The 19,383-nt window shown below is 40.3% G+C and overlaps 2 protein-coding genes across 3 annotated transcripts; both read left to right on the top strand.

Annotated features, from left to right (window-relative positions):
• Nucleotides 1–3,536: 3,536 nt before the first annotated feature.
• obi1 (ORC ubiquitin ligase 1) lies at nt 3,537–10,105 on the top strand. The gene is made up of 6 exons (XM_054616837.1): nt 3,537–3,724; nt 3,822–3,957; nt 5,990–6,081; nt 6,371–6,592; nt 7,638–7,726; nt 8,722–10,105. Exons 1-6 carry the CDS (start codon nt 3,653–3,655, stop codon nt 10,094–10,096), a joined length of 1,986 nt encoding a protein of 661 aa, XP_054472812.1. The 5' UTR covers nt 3,537–3,652; the 3' UTR covers nt 10,097–10,105.
• A 1,926-nt stretch (nt 10,106–12,031) lies between these two features.
• On the top strand, nt 12,032–13,453 carry pou4f1 (POU class 4 homeobox 1). Of its 2 annotated transcripts, XM_054619400.1 has the most exons (3): nt 12,032–12,154; nt 12,452–12,722; nt 12,774–13,453. In XM_054619400.1, exons 1-3 carry the CDS (start codon nt 12,032–12,034, stop codon nt 13,451–13,453), a joined length of 1,074 nt encoding a protein of 357 aa, XP_054475375.1. The 2 variants fall into 2 exon arrangements, with proteins under 2 accessions (XP_054475375.1, XP_054475366.1); XM_054619391.1 differs by having other exon boundaries at nt 12,452–13,453.
• Nucleotides 13,454–19,383: the final 5,930 nt, after the last annotated feature.

Genomic DNA, 19,383 nt, shown 5'->3' with positions numbered 1-19,383 from the left:
CTGGGATCAGTGTACAAGCCTTTTTGCAGCCAGTCAATCCTAATCACATTAGATCCTGAGAAGATGTCCTGGTTTGAGATACAACAAAGCACAGGACATGTTAGTTTAGATATGAGTAATGGCTCTGGAGGGCTAAACTGTGGTGGAGATGTAATTTGAAATATTTGTAGTGGAAATTATGCTAATATTAGATCGCTCTGTATCATTATTTATAGGCCAAATTAGATCGTTTACCTGAGATGAAGGCTTGATAAATATTACATTGCAATCTTCATTATGGGCATGCTTTGAATGAATGAATGTGCTCATCCAAGTAAGGAATTATAATTTTGCAGTAATGTCAATATTTTGTAGAAGACGTTTTGCTATTCGATATTGCCATACAATTTACAATATGGTCATAGGTTTATCTGTGATTTATCATATAAGGAAAAACAACAAAAACAATAAATATGAGAAACAAAAGCTAGATACTACTTGTCAGTTGTTTTTTGGAGCACATTGACCTATAGCAACCTAATTGTATTATAAGTGAGACCAACTCAGTAAAACCATGTCTGCTTTAAGTTTTGCCAGAACTTCACTGTGTAAATAATACGAGGGAGTTTACTCGAAGAAGAGCTATATGTGTTTACAAGCTAATTTTAACCAAAACAGAAAGCATCTGTATGCTGCTGTATATCTGCAAGTATAATATGTATTTATTTTTATCATATTATACCTTTAGAGAATCTTTTAGGAATATCTTTCCTATCCTAGTTTAATTTTAACATTTATTTTCCGGTATTATCTGTGTCATGCAATTCACACCCCGATTCCAGCATCCTTGTGGATGTTTGCTTTATATATCTTTATGGGGAATACAGATGTCTTGCCATCAAACCCATTAGTTGCCTTTTGCTCTGGATGAATGTAATATCATGTCCAACTTTCAGTTTACACCTCTATAATAACATTAAATCGGTGTATTGTGGGTTAAAATGTTAATTTTATATCTCTGATGTGTTTGAGATTATTCAAAGTTACATTAGCTTCGCCTCCTGTGGTCCAGAGTAAATTGTTGTCGATATTTGCTCTTTGAAAGTGTCGGATGTTTCAAATTAAAATCAGTTGAGGAAGGTAAATATAAAATTAAAACTTTTATGTTATTCGTTGATACTGAAAATAGAGAAACATTAACTTTACCAATGGAATATTTAGATAACAGAGAGATTTCTTGCTCAATTAACCTTTTTATTGCCCTTCTGTAAGGGCAACAGCTTTGTTCCTAGAAGACTTCATGTCAGCTACTGCGTAAACAAACATTGCAACAGGCAATGAAAAGGTCTATAGACCTTGGACTTAAAGTTGAAATATATGATTCATTCTTTGTTTTATTTGTCACCCAGTGGACTCATCAGGCTGATTTAAGAGAATGTTTTTTTTTATCTACTTTAAATTAAATGTATAATTATGTTATTCATGCACATTCCCTAAAGGTGCGGTATGTAGGATCTGGCTACATGCTCGGAACAAATAGAGGCCAGCATTTCACCTCCACTCCATGCAGTCTTAATTTCATCAGTTATTTAAAAAAGAAAAACCCTACTACTGATCAACAGCAGGGCAAGATTACGCTAAATTCAACCAAACTGTTGAACCCAGAGCTGGTCAAAATAAGTTATCTTATTATTAATCCCAAACCCCAGCACTGGGAGACTGATCCCAGAGGACTGCCCCCCAGCGACAGACCGCTGTGGCTCCTTGTGCTGGGATTTGCCCTTGCTGAATGCTAACATTAGTTGCCACAGCTAGCCGCTAACTAAAGGTCTGTCTCCTTGAACCGCTGCCTCCCTTCCTCCTGGCGAAATAGTCTCCTGGCGGGAGTCTTTGGGCGGCGGGAATTAAATCCATTTTGGATTTAATTCAATAAACAAACTATCAAAATGTACACAATCCTGTACATTAAACATGACTGACACGTCCTCAGGGCAGTTCTATTCCTCCTCTCTTGCTGGACTGATGGCAGACTGGATGAGCCGGGGCTAGCTGTTTAGCATGCTCCCTGTCAGTATTACATTACATTACATTACATTACAGTCATTTAGCAGATGCTTTTATCCAAAGCGACTAACAATAAGGGTATTCAACATAGGTATTCTAGAGAACTACTAGTCACCAGAAGTCATAAGTGCATCTCCTTTCTTAAACAAGCATCTAAGAGCATAAACCAGAGCAAAAGTACAGAAACAAACTAATAGGAATACAATAAGTGCAACAAACTAATAGGAATACAACAAGTGCTAAGTGGAAGGCTCAGGGTAGTACTTCTTGAAGAGGTGAGTTTTCTCTGCAACACAATACATAGATTTGACATAACGTAAACACTCTAACCTCTTCTTCACATTCTGTTAGTTCAATCTTTGCCCAAATCTTACACATTGAACCTTAAGTTAGTTTTGAATAGTCTCTCACTATTTTTTAATAGTGTCTTGACTTTTCAGACCAACACAAATAAATATAAAGCACATTAAATGAAAATAACTAGGCCTAAAAGTTTTCCCTTCATATTTGCAGCTCCATTTATAAATATCTTATATAGATATACAGTACCAGTCAAAAGTTTGGACACACCTTCTCATTCAATGGTTTTTCTTTATTTTTATTTTTTTCTACATTGTAGATTAATATTGAAGACATCCAAACTATGAAGGAACACATATGGAATGATGTGGTAAACAAACAAATGCTCAACAAACCAGAATATGTTTTATATTTTACATTCTTCAAAGTAGTTGAATGAGAAGGTGTGTCCAAACTTTTGACTGGTTCTGTATATAAATAACAATATGCCTCAAATCATTTCTTATAAAGTTAGCTTTTATTGGGGACGAATCCTCAATATTTATAGCTTATTTTTTTTCTGTCTGTACATATAATATTTCAGTTATTGTGGATTTTTTTACATTTTTTTTATTGCTTATTTATAATACTTGTTTTTATTTCATTTTATTTTTATCTTGTCTTTCTTTTACTATGTCTCTTGTGTGCACTTTACCCTATGCTGCTGTAATCCTGCAAATTTCCCCTCTGCGGGACTAATAAAGGATTATCTTATCTTATTTTATCTTATCTTATCTTATTGTTTTGGTTATATGGCCTGTAATTGTACAGTAAGGTCCATTTTAACCTCTCGTCCACCCAGCTGCCGTTTTAATAAACTAAACGTTACTGACTACTGTTAACTAGACAGCCAGGTAACGTTATTTTACAAGCTAAAGAGAAATATATTTCCCTAGGAACTGGACCTTGCACTTACATCAGGTGGCCACACAATGAAAGCTAATGTTGCTCCAATTCAAAGTTTAAATAGGCAATATTTTGCCAAAACATTTGCCATAACAGCTTCACATGGTTATGATTTCACACAATAACTGGAGTTATTTATTTCTCCTCTGTGCAATATGTGTACTCAACCTTTTGTTTCACAGGTTGCATAGGCCTACTTTAAATTGTGCGCGAATGAAACCTAAACGCCTTTTAGGCCTTCTCGGCTTGCCGTAGTTCCGAGACTCGGCGCGTTTTGCGCTGCGGACCGGAGGGACATTTGTACCTCCTCGCTGGTTTGAAGTTTGTTGTCTGTGTACGCGCACCGTGTATTTCCTCACAAAGCATGGCTCTCAACTTCCAGACATCCACCCTTTCTCTGACTTTGCCGATTTCTTGCCAGATATGTCTCGGGAAGGTAACTGCAGCTCCGCTCTTTGTTTTGAAGTCGGTAAACAAAGGTGATCGCCACAGTTTAGTTCAGACGTCATGTGTTCGTGTTTCTCTGCGTGCAGGTCAGGCAGCCGGTCATCTGTGCCAACCACCACGTGTTCTGCTCACCCTGCATGGAGATGTGGCTGAAAAAGGCCAGCCAGTGCCCCAGCTGCAGAGTCCCCATCACAGCAGAGAACCCCTGCAGGGAAGTCATCGGTGAGTATCTCCACACAAACAAGGACAACAGACACAAGAGAAGAGGGGAGAGAAGAGAAGAGGGGAGAGAAGAGGGGAGAGAAGAGGGGAGGAGAGGTAACGCGAGGCTTCATGTGCCTGCAGCATCTCAGTTGAGTCACGGTAAACGGGGCATGCTGGTGAAGTTGTGGACTGTGTCATTTCAGTTTAGTAAACTATGAAGGAACACATGTGGAAGTATGTGGTAAACAAACACATGCTCAACAAACCAGAATATGTTTTATATTATTATTTACTTGAGTATTTACATTTTATGCTTCTTTATACTTTTACCTACAGTACCAGTCAAAAGTTTGGACACACCTTCTCATTCAATGGTTTTTCTTTATTTTTCTTTATTTTTCTACATTGTAGATTAATATTGAACACATCCAAACTATGAAGGAACACATGTGGAATTATGTGGTAAACAAACAAATGCTCAACAAACCAGAATATGTTTTATATTTTACATTCTTCAAAGTAGTTGAATGAGAAGGTGTGTCTGAACTTTTGACTGGTACTGTATTTTGATTAGCATATTTCTTATTCAGCAAAGTATCACTATGAATCTTCTTTTCACCGAGGAACTACAGTATTAGAAGCGCACATAAAACAACACTCAGTGTCCAAGTTTATTAGGTACATCTAGTGGTAGAAACTAAGTTAATTTACTCAAGTTTAGTACTTGGCCTACACGTTTGAAGTACTTGGACTTACTTGAGTATTTACATTTTATGCTTCTTTATACTTTTACATACAGTACCAGTCAAAAGTTTGGACACACCTTCTCATTCAATGGTTTTTCTTTATTTTTCTTTATTTTTCTACATTGTAGATTAATATTGAAGACATCCAAACTATGAAGGAACACATATGGAATTATGTGGTAAACAAACAAATGCTCAACAAACCAGAATATGTTTTATATTTTAGATTCTTCAAAGTAGTTGAATGAGAAGGTGTGTCCAAACTTTTGACTGGTACTGTGTGTGTATATATAAATAACAATATGCCTCAAATCATTTCTTATAAAGTTAGCTTTTATTGGGGACGAATCCTCAATAATTATAGCTTATTGTTTTGGTTATATGGCCTGTAAATGTACAGTAAGGTCCACATGGTTATAATTTTGCGAGAAAGTTTTGCCTTCACAATTACTGGTGTTGTTTCTTTCTTCTCCGTAGAAGAGAGTCTGTGCAATGTGTTTACTCAACCTTTTGTTTCACAGGTGGTACAGGCCTACTGTTAACTTCTGTTTTAAACTGTGCGCGAATGAAACGTAACAGCCTTTTAGGCCTTCTTTCAGTTTAGTAAAAGTTCATACACGATACACTGTGAGGAGGGGCAGCCAGGGTTCAACCAAGGTTTTATTTCCCCAAATGTTGTTTTGAAATGCATTTGACAAGAGAGAAACTTTTACAAATATTTTTTTATTACAATCCAAGTTTTGGGAGATGAAGAAATATATATATCATTGGAAATGGCAGAGACCAAAGGAGATTAGCTAGATATTGATAATGTAAGGGTGCGTGTTTGCCTACAGACATTTCCTTTTTGCGCCTGCATGCTGTGTTTTATGATGATTTAGATTTTTTGAAATTCTTGATCACAGAAATCCACAGCTTCCTTTCATCCTTGTTTGGCTGGCTACATCATTTGGGATGACATTGCAGAATCATACAAGTCTACGCTGATATGCATACTTGCTCACTGAGGCTAATGGGCTTCTGCCTTGGATGAACTGAGTCATTCACTAGAATATTTCTTGCTACAGTTAGGTGGCAGTTTTAAAAAACATAACAAAAAAAGGTTGCAGAGCTTTCATTCCTGCAGGTCTGTCTTCACAAAGCAGCACTACAGCCTTCCATAGTTATGCTTTTGGGTAGCAGCTCTGTGGTAACAACCAAGTGCCTTGTTGCACCTTCATCAAAGCTGAGAGACATTACTTTAATATATATTGTGTTGTCAAGTCTGTTGATCTGCTGCTTTACTCATGTAATTATGTTTATAGGAGGCACAAGTGAGAGCGATCACCATGATAGTCCTTCCATGAGGAAATGTCTAAGAAAAACCAGAGGAGAACTTCTTTTGCGGGAGTATGAGGTATGGGTTTATCTTGCCATGTGTTTTCACAGAAGTTTGATGCTCTCGAACAGACATATCACAAGGTTTCTCGCCACAAAAACGTGGCATAGGCTGCAGGTTGGATTTTCAATTGCAGCCCCCAACCACTGATGCCAATTTGCTAATTTATTTTTTGTCTTCACAGAATGTCAGATTTTATGAAGCAATAAATTATTTTTTCAGATTTACACAGTGTCCAGCTTTTAAGTTGCCAAAAAACGTGTTGGTTAAACCTTGTTTTGCATTTCACACCGTTTCTCTCTAACAGGAGGAAATTGAAGGGTTCACCAGAGAAAACGAGGAGCTGAAAATAAAAAATCAAAGTCTGGAGTCCCAGCTGAAGACTGCTTTGGATCCCTGCAGCATTAATACAATGCAAACAGATGACAAGAAAGTTGACCCCTACGTCCTGGAAGAATGGACAAACAAGCTGCGAGCTGCCAGCGATGTATGTGATAAAGTAAAGCAGGACATGGATAAGCTAAAGGAGGTATGTAGCCTGTGATAATCTTTCCATTTTACTGATATTGCATCTATTGAATTTGATCCTCAAAGGGAATACTATATACTAATACCTTAACGTGGTTTTCATTTTGATTCATCATATTATATGAAGGAATAAGGCATACATTATTGACACCGCTCTTTGTTTTTTACCCCCCCCTACTTGATTACCATCTTTACACTGAGATAAGCTTATTTGATTCAAGGATACAAGGACAGTTTATTGTAATTATGCAGCACGGGGTTGCTTATATAAATGCAGTTGTAGCCCATTTGCTACACAAGAAAAACATGACAAACAAAAGAGTAGTGCATTTTTTTGAATTTGCATCAGGAGGAATGTAAACAAAACAATTCTCTTTGCATTAAGGCCAAATTCTTAACACAAAAAAAATCAACATCAGAGAAACATTGTTCATCAAATGTGAGTACTGTTGAGCACAAAGCATCATTGATGTAAACAGAGTACGCCTCCTCTTGTCCCACCGGAGTCCTCGCCTCCGTCCTGCATCCACCCGTCAAGTGCAGCTTGATCCGGGATGCAACGATGGAGCCAGATCTCTGTAAAGATGTGGTCTTCAGTCACCGACCCCCTGTTGCTGGGTTAGCTTGAATTTTCCTGCGACAGGACATCAGCCAGGTGCCGACTGGGTGGTGGACTAGTCTACGGTCATAGCTGGGTCAGCTTAGCTTCCATCGCGGCACTTCTCCTCTCGACTTTCAGGAGCGTTTAGTCCGGTTCTTGCTGGGTGTTCGGCCGTGGGCGGTGATCGTCTTAAGGTTCGATCCCCTGGGATGAATCCAATCCCCACGCTTCCTTTTCTGATGTTAAAGAGTGTATTCTGTCTTATGTCATAAGTGCTCAAGTAATAAACACAAAAAAACAACAAACTAAAACAAAAATGGAGCAAAATGCATAGGAACTAACAGTTGCTGCATATTAATGCAATGATATGCTTGACTTATTTTTGTTGCTACCTTGGTGGAAGCCTTTGTAACATACTGCAAATGTGATTCTTTACCATCCTCAGGCGAATAAGGCATTACGATCTCAAAATGTCGACCTTGTACAGGAGAACATGAGATTGAAAGCAGAGGTGGCTAGCAGATCTCCTCAGAAGTAAGTGTCTTTCCTTCTTAATCGCTCATTAATGTTTTATTTTTTATTACACAATCAGTTAGAAAAGGACAAATACTTATAAGTCACTGTCATGGGTAACGGTACAGACCAAATGAACTCTTACAGATAGTAACAGTAGTTTTCACATTTAAGGCATTGGGAACAATGAGGTAATTCAGTTTCAAACCATGAACAATGAAGCCCACACTGTCACTAACTGCAGTCCCCTGCATAAATATATTCTCATTTTAAGGAAAAAGAGACTTCGGAAAGAAGCAGACAGAAAGGCCTAAAATAAGCGTTTTTTTAAGGATGTTTTCAGGATATCAGATGATTTAGCAGTGTAAACAGGTTATACAGATAGAAGCTAAAGCCCACAGAGCACAGTGTTAAAGCAACCTACCACATCACCTGGCGATTGAGACAGAAGACATCAAGTCAAGGAACAACACTGTTCCTGTACTCACTTTTGCAATTGTGAGTTTGCATGTATATGCATTCAGTATACCTTCAGTAGATAGCTTAGCATAGAAGTGCTAACGCCAGTTAATGATGTGCGAACATACTCTGCTAGTGTTAGCCCGGCGTTTAAGAAATGTACCTCCTTCAATCCTCTCAAGTGTAACTAGTATCATTATTTCACGTTTAACCATGAGTAGCTCCAAATCCACAAAGCCAGCCTAAAAATGGAAAAACATCTGAAAAGATTGCTTGAGATGCTTTGGTGGAGAAACGGTTATTTGTCAGAGCTGGCCGATGTCACAATACGATTGCCCAGTCTGCGTATGATTTGAGGTTCCCTTTCTCTGTCATTTGAAAAGCGGTCACAGAGACTAAGTTAAGAGCATTTTTATTTCTATCTTGGCTTTACTTTCTTTTTCAAATGTGCTCTTTTGCATATTAGGTACATATGCTCTGTCAGCTAAATGTTATTAGGCTTTCCTGTCATGATGATCCTAGAACAATATTAAAGACACAAAATGGTCTGTCCCCAGGTTTGGTCGTTACACAGTGGCAGCCCTGGAAAGTAAAATCCAGCAGTATGAGCGAGACGTGGACCACTTGAAGAGGGCTCTGGAGCGCAGCGACCAGTTCATCGAAGACCTGGAGTCTCGGGTCAGAAAACCTGAGAAGAGATGTCTTGAAGGGCAGGAAGCATGTCTGAACAGCAAGGCTGAGTCAGAAGCACTCACACAGCAACACAAAATCAACATGATGATGAGAAGCTTGAGTGACAATGAGAGGAAGTCCATCTGCAGCAATCCGGTGGTAGAAGGTGGAACCTTCTCTAGAAATCACAGTTTGATTTTCGTGCCATCTGCAGATCAAAAAGAGTCTAATAACAATCTGACTGGAGACCTGACTGGAGACCTGAAAAGCGAGGACTCGGAGAGCAACTCCTCCGACCTTTTGCCCGCCACCCCGTCCTCGGCCTTCCGGTCCCTGACTCTGAGAAGCCCTGGCGTCCGTGAAAAGAAAGTTGCATTTAAACCAGCGTCTTATCTGAGGAAGCTTGATTTTGAAGAATTTCCTAGCCCTGGCAAGAGCAACGGCACCATGGAGAACGAATTCAGCAGCCTCGGCAAATTCCCCAAAGGCTTGCCCGCAGATACTGACGAGGAACCCCCAAAGCCTGTCTTCTGGGGCGATTGGCAGAGAGCAAACTCTAATGACGAGTCGTGTCCGGGTCCAAGTACAGACGGCTCAGTCAAAGGAGCCGCATCCCCCACTCTCGAAGGTGAGGAGTTCGGTGGTTTCCAGACGTCCTGCGAGGCATCCATGGATGCAGCTTACCTGGACAAAATCTCAGAGTTGGACTCCATGATGTTTGATGGAGAGAGTTCCAGTAGCCGGGGGTCGCAGCGCTCCCTGGCTTCCTCCCCTCGCGCAGACTTGGACAACACTCTGGTCCCAGAACCACGAACGTGCCCCGATGTCTCGTCAAGTGGCGGTGGCAAACCAGAACCGCGTGACCAGAAGAAGCGCTCGCCACTTAACAACACGGTCGGCACCCTGAGTGACAAAGAGGCTCCAAAAGGCTCGGCAGAGGAAGGTGAGCTGGTGTCGGCTAGGGAGAGCGGTAGCCGGGCCGCTGACTGTGGTCCCACTCAGACTGACGAACTGTCTTTTGATTTGCTGTTTGATTCGCTGGAAGAGAACAAGGCCGGTCCGTCTGGCTCTCTCAGTCCAGCAAGCCAAGACAACGATCACGTGACCTCCTGCTCCACCACCTCGTCCCCCAGCTGCACCGGTAAACCTGTGAACACGACAAGAGACAGACACGCACTGAACATCAGCCAGCCAACAAAGAGGAAGTCTCACAGTCCCTTTAACTCAAGCAGTCCCACCAAACTTTCAAAGCTCATGTGAAGGTTTAAAAAAAAATGAGAACCTGTGTGTTGTCGCTGTGCCCTCCACTGTAGTGTGTTTCGGTCAGGCTTCACAAACAAAACGTGGAGCTAAATATTAACTCCACGTTTCGTCAGAATACATTTGGGAATGTGATGCTCCTGTGTAAGTTATTGTCATTTTGTCTGTTGTTATATTGTATAAATTAAGACAAAATATGACATATATTGATAGTTTTTTTGTGTGTAGTCTACTAATAGGTCTCAGTGGCAACTAAATGCTGCTAGGGCCTGAAATTCTGTAATCTGACAAACCCTTCTGCGCTGTTCTTTGTTATACTGTATAGTGCACCAGTTTTGGTGCGGAGACATTTTTCCAAACATACTTCCAGCCTACTTGTATGTGTTTGTCCTTTCAAGTTAATCAGTAAACAAGGTCCAAGTGGTAATCTTTTCATGATGGCACACAATACTGAAGACGGATGAACACGACTATCATGAAAAACTGCTTTTCTGAAATAAATATTGCAGTGTAAGAGTTCGTTAGGAAATAAAGTAGTAATGCATGGAGAAACAATGTATGAAGTTTATTCTTGGCATTGTCTTTTATTTGTGTAGATCCTTGATCACGTGATTCAACTCACCTCACTCCCTCCTGAGGATGTACATGGGCTATGTGGGTCTGGTATTTTGTGGTGAATTTTCATATTGTGATTTCTAGTGGAATTCGGGGATTAACATTAAGCACATTGTCATTTTTCTCTTTTCGTGCTACTTTTCCTGATGATTTGCAGTACAATTAACAGTAACAATTATTCATTTAGCTCTTAAAAGACCAAAACTCATAGTCTGTTAATGCGGATAAAAGCATGTAGTAGCCTGTAACGACACGCATTAAGAGACCTCACACGCAAAGCCATTCCATTATAGCACTAAGCGCCTTATTTATTATGCAAATTTAACGATATCATGTATATTTCACATACCTCTAATCGCTGCATGAAATTTTAATTGGCCAACCGTTGTGGTTTGAATAAATGAAGTGTTCATTCATTGGGATTAATTAATTTAGGTTAAGACTGTGTACAAGGTTACGCTGGTGTATTAAATCAATTTGTTTAGTGCTCATCTGGCTGTGATGAGCTTTAATGATGAGACGACGGCCTCATTACTTCCAAAGGGTTAAGATGGGAGACAGACGGGACAAAGCCTGTAACCTGCACATTTGAACATGTGCCATTGTTGTGGAGAGCTCATTAAGTCTATAAAATAAATGTATAGATGTCTTTTACACTTATAATATTGCTTTTCATTCATTGTTATACATTTAAAAAATCACAGATTGTGTTACTAATAGTGATTCCAAACCAATAATTCTAGATTTATAACAACGTCCTGAAATCAGATGGATAAACACCAGTCTTAAACGTATGACAACTCAAAATAAAAGTGTTAAATCAATTGTTTCCAAGTAAAGAACAGGGCCTGAAGGCTGGATGGAGTGAAGTGAGCCCTTAAAAAAAAACAAAAACGCAGGCGTCTAGTCTCCAGATGTTACAGCCCTGGCCTGTGAGCAGTTTTTTATTTTATATATATATATATATATATATATATCTGTCAGTCTGCTCACTGTTCTGGCAGCGTTTAAGTCTCGCGAGAGCAGCCGAGCAGGGCTTGACGAGATGTGAGGCGCTCAGGTGTAAGAGCCTCTCTCATCCCCAGCAGTGGGGAAACAGTAGACAGATAAGTGCGTCTGAGAGACTGCAGGCATCTCTGTGATCTCCGGGCTCAAGGCTGCACTACACAGCGAACCACAGCGCATCATTACCGGAGAGGCGGAGGAGGACCACTGTGTAGCCTATCTATGACTATCTCCCTGCTCTTGTAGCAGTTTTTTTTTTTTTTTTTTTTTTTACCCCTTTCTTCCCGTGCACTTTAATTGGAGAAGCTCGCCAAGATGATGTCCATGAACAGCAAACAGCCGCACTTCGCCATGCATCCCTCTCTACCCGAGCACAAGTACACCACTTTGCATTCCAGCTCGGAAGCTATAAGGAGAGCCTGTCTACAAACTCCACAGGTAAATTACAAGCATAAAAAAAACAACTTTGTGCTTTTTTTTTTTGTTTGTTTTGTTGTTGCTTGCATGCATGTAGCGAGCTGAACGCCGTCTGTGCGTAATAACAAGTTTATTATTCATGTTTATTCCATGTGTTCACTGGAAGAAGTCTTGTTTCTGAAAGCATGTTAGCCTGTCTTTACTGTTTTTGTATTCATGTTGATGAGGATGATGTGTGTCGCCAAAAGTCCCGACTGACACATACATTGGTGTTTTTCTTTTCTTCTCCTCACCCTTTTTGGTTTTTCCCCCTTCCAGCTCCAGAGCAACATATTCGCGAGCCTGGATGAGACCCTGCTGGCTCGTGCCGAGGCCATGGCTGCCGTGGACATCGCCGTGTCCCAGGGCAAGACGCACCCGTTCAAGCCCGACGCCACCTACCACACGATGAGCACGGTGCCATGCTCCTCCAACTCCACCGTGCCGCTGGCCCACCACCACCACCACCATCACCACCACCACCACCCGAACCTGGAGCCGCAGGACATCATGGACCACATCACCTCTCCATCCTTATCCCTGATGTCCGGCGCCCACGACGGGTCCGGTGGAGGCGGTGGAGGTGGAGGAGGTGGAGGAGGTGGAGGTGGAGGTGGAGGAGGGCTCCTCGCCTCCTCCACCCATCCACACTCGCACATGCACGGCTTGAGCCACCACCTCTCCCACCAGGCTATGAGCATGAACTCGCCTCTCACCCACCACGGGCTCTTACCGGGCCATCACGGAGGGGGTCAAGCCGGGCCAGGACTCACGAACGCCGGACTCCCCTCCATCAATGACTCGGACACGGACCCAAGGGAGCTGGAGGCGTTCGCGGAGCGGTTCAAGCAGAGGAGGATCAAGCTGGGGGTGACCCAGGCGGACGTGGGTGGTGCACTGGCCAACCTGAAGATCCCCGGAGTGGGGTCCCTCAGCCAAAGTACAATATGTCGCTTCGAGTCGTTGACTCTGTCCCACAACAACATGATCGCACTGAAACCCATCCTGCAGGCCTGGCTGGAGGAGGCCGAGGGGGCCCAGAGGGAGAAGATGAACAAACCGGACATTTACAACGGAGGAGAAAAGAAACGTAAGAGGACGTCGATAGCGGCCCCGGAGAAGAGGTCTCTGGAGGCGTACTTCGCCGTGCAGCCTCGGCCGTCGTCGGAGAAAATAGCAGCTATAGCCGAGAAGTTGGACCTGAAAAAAAACGTGGTGCGAGTGTGGTTCTGCAACCAGAGACAGAAGCAGAAGAGGTTGAAATTTTCTGCTGCTCACTGATGAGCAAAGAAAATTAAAAAACAAAAAAAACAAACAAAAGTTGTGTGACTGAATTTGGGGACCAATGGGACACTAAAAGGCACCACCTTCTTTTGTCTCCGGCGATTTTACACGTCGGTGCACAATGGGGCTGTAGTGCCCGTTTTACGAGGCTTCATATATCTTGTTTATTTTCACGTTATCGGTGAATGTGAAGTATGCAAATAACAGATTACACAAGTGTCGCTCCGTTGTCACGAGGGGAAAGTTTAGCGACGTCGACATTGCCTTTTAAACACACGTGGAAAGAGGTAATTTGCTTGATACTATAGCGAGTTATTTTGTTTCTCTCCTAATAGGCCTATTATTTGAAGTATAGCCATTTACGAATTACCTCATTGATTGTTGAACTGTGTTTTTCAGTTGGATTTTTTTTGTTGTTGTTGTTGTTGTCGTTGTTGTTATAGAATAATTCATGAATCTGTTAATTTATTCATGTGTTCATTTATTCTCATTTGGAGGCTGCTATAAACTCAAATTTATTTGCAAACTTTTATGGCTAACGAAAAAAATAAAATAACTAATGTTTAGGCCTGCATGGAAACCCTAATTCACGGGCAGTAAGTTGGCCTCGATGGGCTGTCATCTAGAGATATATTTATTTTGAATTTGCACAAAAAGACCCTTTAGGTTTATAGATCGGCTGTGTCGAAATGTTTTTTGTATATACAGACACTTTGTCACTTATCAGAGGTGAACTCCTGTGTTTTTGGAAATACAATTAAATAGGGTCTATCGACAACATTGGCATCACGAAGAGAAACTTCAAAAACGAATTGTCCTCCTCATCAAGGAGAGATCTCGGTGGAAAAAACAAAAAAAACAAGAAGTTTTCCTTCATGGGTTTCAGTTTTTGCAGTGCAAACACTCTATGCATTGGGAAAAGAGTCACTGCGTTACAGTGGAGCTGCCTACTGCTAGACCTTGTTTTGTGGATGGTGTAAGTCACTGTTTAAATGCCTGTTTTCACCTTAAGATCACCACGTTGTTTGTCGTGTTAATTGTTACGGAAACGTTGTGTGAGTAATATTTTTACTTTGTGCACAGGTATGTTTACAAAACTGCGAGGCGACATGTGCATCATGGAACAAAAATGTCTCCTTCTCCCTCTCACAACTCCTCCATCTCCTCTGTTGTCCTCTTACTTTCATTGGTACTGTTCATCCTGTAAGCCAAATTCAACAGGGAGGTGTGTTCCAGCAATCTTCTAATAAATTGAAGAAAGAAAACGATGCTTTTTGCTGGTTGTGATTGGGCCCCACACACTGAACATTGTTATGGTTTTTAATGTAAATATTGTATTATTGTCGCGACAACTCGCTATAAATTGACCTAATATAATGTTACATGTCGGTTTTGTTATGATTTTAAATCACTTAATTTATACATTTTCTCTTGCATTTTTTACAATCGAGATGAAGCGTCCATTAATCAAAATGAAAGCATGGGTTTCTTTAAAGATTATCTTCTGGATGGTTTTGGGCATTTGCCTAATTTGGGAGGCAAAGCATATAAAAGTGAAGCATTGTCAGATGAGAAATATTGCATTGTCACATTTTAAAACTGAAATAGATTTTTAATTCTTGTACCTTTAATACATTTTTTTTGTGCCAGATTTAAAATGAACGTAGACAATGTAAACAATATGTATAGTATGCATATCAATAATTAGTATCCCAGCCTAATAATAATAATACTAAATATAATAATAATAATATTAACAATATTAATCATCATTATCACAACACATATACTCAAAGTCTTTGAGCTAATTTAAGGAATGTTACATTTTTAAATGGCACAACTGAGCAAGTTACTTCATGTTACAAGTATAATTATTGGTATGGGGTTGTTTTAGTTTCCCACCTATTTGAATGTTTGCACCTGTGGGCTTAATTACAGCAGGATAGGCTGTTAAATGAAACATTGATTTGTATGTCCAGAATTCTTAACTAAGACAAAGTTATACCGCCTTTTGCAGTGTTGAAACGGGCCTGACAATCAACATTTAATGAAGTTTCACAGCAGAGTCAGAATAACTTAACAGCAGCTCTAAAGCAGAGAAAGAGAGAGAGAGAGAGAGAGAGAGAGAGAGAGAGAGAGGAAAGAAAGAAGAAATTAAAGAAAATAATAAAAGTAGATTTATTTTTCTTAAAGGAACACTGTGTGACCTCTACACCCCCCTCCACATATCTCTATTCACCCTATCCTTCACTTTCCCCTGCATTTATAAAAACGAATTTTTAAATGCAGGTAATGCAATATTAATCGCGATTTGCTGATATAAAATGCAATATTTTCAGACGGCTATGGGGTTTGAGGGCAGGCAGGCAGGCGGACGGAGGAAGCCGCAGTTTAAAAGCAGAGAAAGCTGCTTATTGCTTTTCTTTAGCTTGTGGCTACGTGGACAGACCGGTGAGAGGTTCATTAACGTGAGTAAAAAAATATTTTAAGTCGGATTTTTTTTTGTTTATTCTAAATGTTGAGCTCGGATTTAAATGGATAGCATATTCATCTCCTAATGTCAGTTTGTCAAAAGTATTTCTTTCCACGGTAAGTTATAGGTCATTGTAGCCTTCTCCACACTGAGTTGCCTCGCTTTATTATTTGCAGGTTGTAAGAAATAATGTCAAACGTTTATTTATAGCTGTAATGTTAAGATTATAAGAAGAAACGTGGGAAAAACATTCTGCACAGATATTCTATCTGATTTTTTTTTTTTTTTTTTTTTTTTTTTTTTTTTAATCTCTGCACAGACTGATCTAGAAAACATATTCAGGTATGGTTCTGCTTTCTTGATTTAGGTTATTAACTTCGCAATCAATTAGGACGTTTTGACGTGTTGGGCTAATTCACACAGCTAAGGGAGCATGTGATCTATCTATCTATCTATCTATCTATCTATCTATCTATCTATCTATCTATCTATCTATCTATCTATCTATCTATCTATCTATCCATATCTATCTATCTATCTATCTATCTATCTATCTATATATTTCTGGTATGTATTGAATAATGATATGGTCTATAATCTAGTTAACTATCTATCTATCTATATCTATCTATCTATCTATCTTTTGTATGGCTTTTCTGGTATGTATGTCTAGGTGTACATGGTATCCATTTTTGTGTGGCTGTATATGTATGTAGGTGTACAGCCATGATATATTCTATCTATCTATCTATCTATCTATCTATCTATCTATCTATCTATCTATCTATCTATCTATCTATCTATCTATCTATCTATCTATCTATCTATCTATCTATCTATCTATCTATCTATCTATCTATCTATCTATCTATCTATGTTTTTCTTCTCATCTCACCTCTGGCTCTGAACGCAGCACCACACACGCCACACGGTAATAATTTCAGCACCACGAACAGCTCCGTGGGCTGTGAGAGTGATGCATTATTGAAAGCCTATATCAAACAGCTCTGGGGTGCTGTCTCTCCCTGCACAAGGGCTCCTGGATGAAGTCGGACTGTCTGCCTGCACAATAGCCTCTAATATGTTAATGGCCGCAGGGGATGCTCGAGGTACCGTCCCCAGCTGCCTCGCCTACCATATGTCAGCCCGTTACTGGAGTCCTCTATTAATCAGGGGGGGGTATTTCATCGGTAACCTCACCGATATCATAACCCTTAAAACTCTATCAATACTGCCTGATCGCATAGGTATTATTATTGCCTGGGCCTGAAAGAGCCTCCCACACACACACACACACACACACACACACACACACACACACACACACACACACACACACACACACACACACACACACACACACACATTCATGTCTGGATCACATAGGTGACCCCCTCACACCTTCCCCACCTCCTCTTCATCCATCCCATGATGCTTTGGTTGCTCCATCTGAGCCATTTGAAAACAACATAATTGACCACATACAAACACGTTTTCTCCAAATTCTGTTTGAATGTGTCTTATTTGTATCATGATCAGTATTGTTATTATTGTTATTAATATGAGGCTATTATGTAACAATGTTTGCGATGCTATCTCGACAGCATTAATCACCTCGTCTCCTCCCATCCTGGCATAAAGGCCGCGATGGATTCGTCACGGAGCCTACCAGAGGATCTCATAACTTAATTCCTCCAGGCTACTAGTCGGGGGAGTAATTAATCTATACCGCGGATGTAAATAAAAGGAAATTGGATTCCTGACAGACGAGATGAGGGAGTCTCTGACACCACGTCGCCAAATAATGATTTCACCACGTTATGGTTACGCAGGCGCTTAGATTTACGACTTTCTCCTCTCTGGCTGTGAGGGAGGGAGTGGGCCTGTGTCCTAATCACAGCTGGTCAAGATGGATTAGATCATTATAATTACAAGACTACAAGCTAAAAGGGAAATAAATAAATAAATGGAGAGAGAGAGCACACCGCGTTGGTTCTTGTCCTTTTTTACATTGTTCTACTTCTGCAGAATCTCAGATCACAAAAAAAACCAAAAAACCAAAAAACACCCCAAGAGCTCCCATGGAGAGGCTCCGTTAATCTAACAATGCGCAGGAAGGGTGGCCTTTGGACGAAAATGTCAAACCGTGGATGTGGATGGGTAGATCCCCCAGATCTGCACTCATTTCCCACTTATATTTGCTCGGTAATCCTCCGTGGCAGCCCTCCATCGCCCGGGACCCGGTTTGTGAGGCGATGCTGTTGACACAGGGGTATATTTCAATCACAGAGGGTTCAGAGTCAGGCGACAACTTATTTGTCTAATAAATCCGTCATTTAGTAAGAAAAATATTTGATCTTGAGGGGCTGACCTCTTGTCATGTAGCTACCGACGGATAAAAAAAATGGGTATGTATGATTCACGGATATGCAGGTAGCCTTCACAATCCCAATCTAGATTCATATTTGTATGGAGGCGCACACAACAAACAGATCAAAGTCTGCCAGCACACATCCTCTTATTCTAGCATTTGTTAACCAAAAGCTATAGAGCCGGAAGCCAGAAAAAGTTTTCTGTAGTCTAGAGGTGAAATGAAGGATGAAACAATTCAGATATCCAAAATGTGATTATATTAAAATATTTTTGTTTAGATAAATAAAACAAAAAAACATAATTCTTTGGATATAGTGAAGGCATCCAGGCAAAAATACTCAGTTGCAAGGCCTAAAATACTTAACTGCAGGGCACAAATGAGGTCTGCTCCAAAAAAATGGTTTATTTCTCTTTTTCTCTTTTCAAGAGAACATTTCAATCTAAAAGGGAAAAGGGAAAACTGTGCAGACCTTTATGCCCAGATGGACCTCTGTGTCATTATTTCACTCGATTACTGGGGTTGTAGTTTTTAAAAACAAGATAATTAAACAGACGTTAGCCGCACAATCAAGAGTTGTCAAATATCTTCCTTTGATAGATAACTGTTGAACATGCAGCTTGGACAGTGCCACATACTTTGATATTAGAAACAAATAGAACGAAATAGCCCATGAAATCAGCTTTAATTGGAGTACAATATCATCCAAATAAGTCTGTAGAATGCCAAAGTGACATTCTTGGTACTTTACAGAATTTCATTAGGCCTGCACAGGCAATCAAGTAGCAACTGTAGTGTGCCGCTTAAAGTGGCAAAATCAAAACCCACCATGAAGCTGTTCATTTGCATTACTTCAACTCTCAAAGTTCACCATCTGTTGCAGTGTCTATTTAACTTGTTTTGTATACAATCCAGCATGTGGCACACAACTTTAAAATGTTTTTTTTTTCAGGTTTCTGCAATCTTTTTAACTGCTCCATGTTTCCCAGAGAGTCCACTCTAAATTACAATGAGACTTTATGAACACACCACTGGAAGCCATCATGCTGCCACTCTGCAGCTTTATTTTGATCACCCATTCAT

The sequence above is a fragment of the Anoplopoma fimbria genome, chromosome 2, assembly GCF_027596085.1.
Source record: "Anoplopoma fimbria isolate UVic2021 breed Golden Eagle Sablefish chromosome 2, Afim_UVic_2022, whole genome shotgun sequence".
In the NCBI taxonomy this organism is placed as follows: domain Eukaryota; kingdom Metazoa; phylum Chordata; class Actinopteri; order Perciformes; family Anoplopomatidae; genus Anoplopoma; species Anoplopoma fimbria.
Note: the sequence above shows the minus strand (reverse complement) of the source record. Positions and strands in the feature narration are given on the sequence as shown.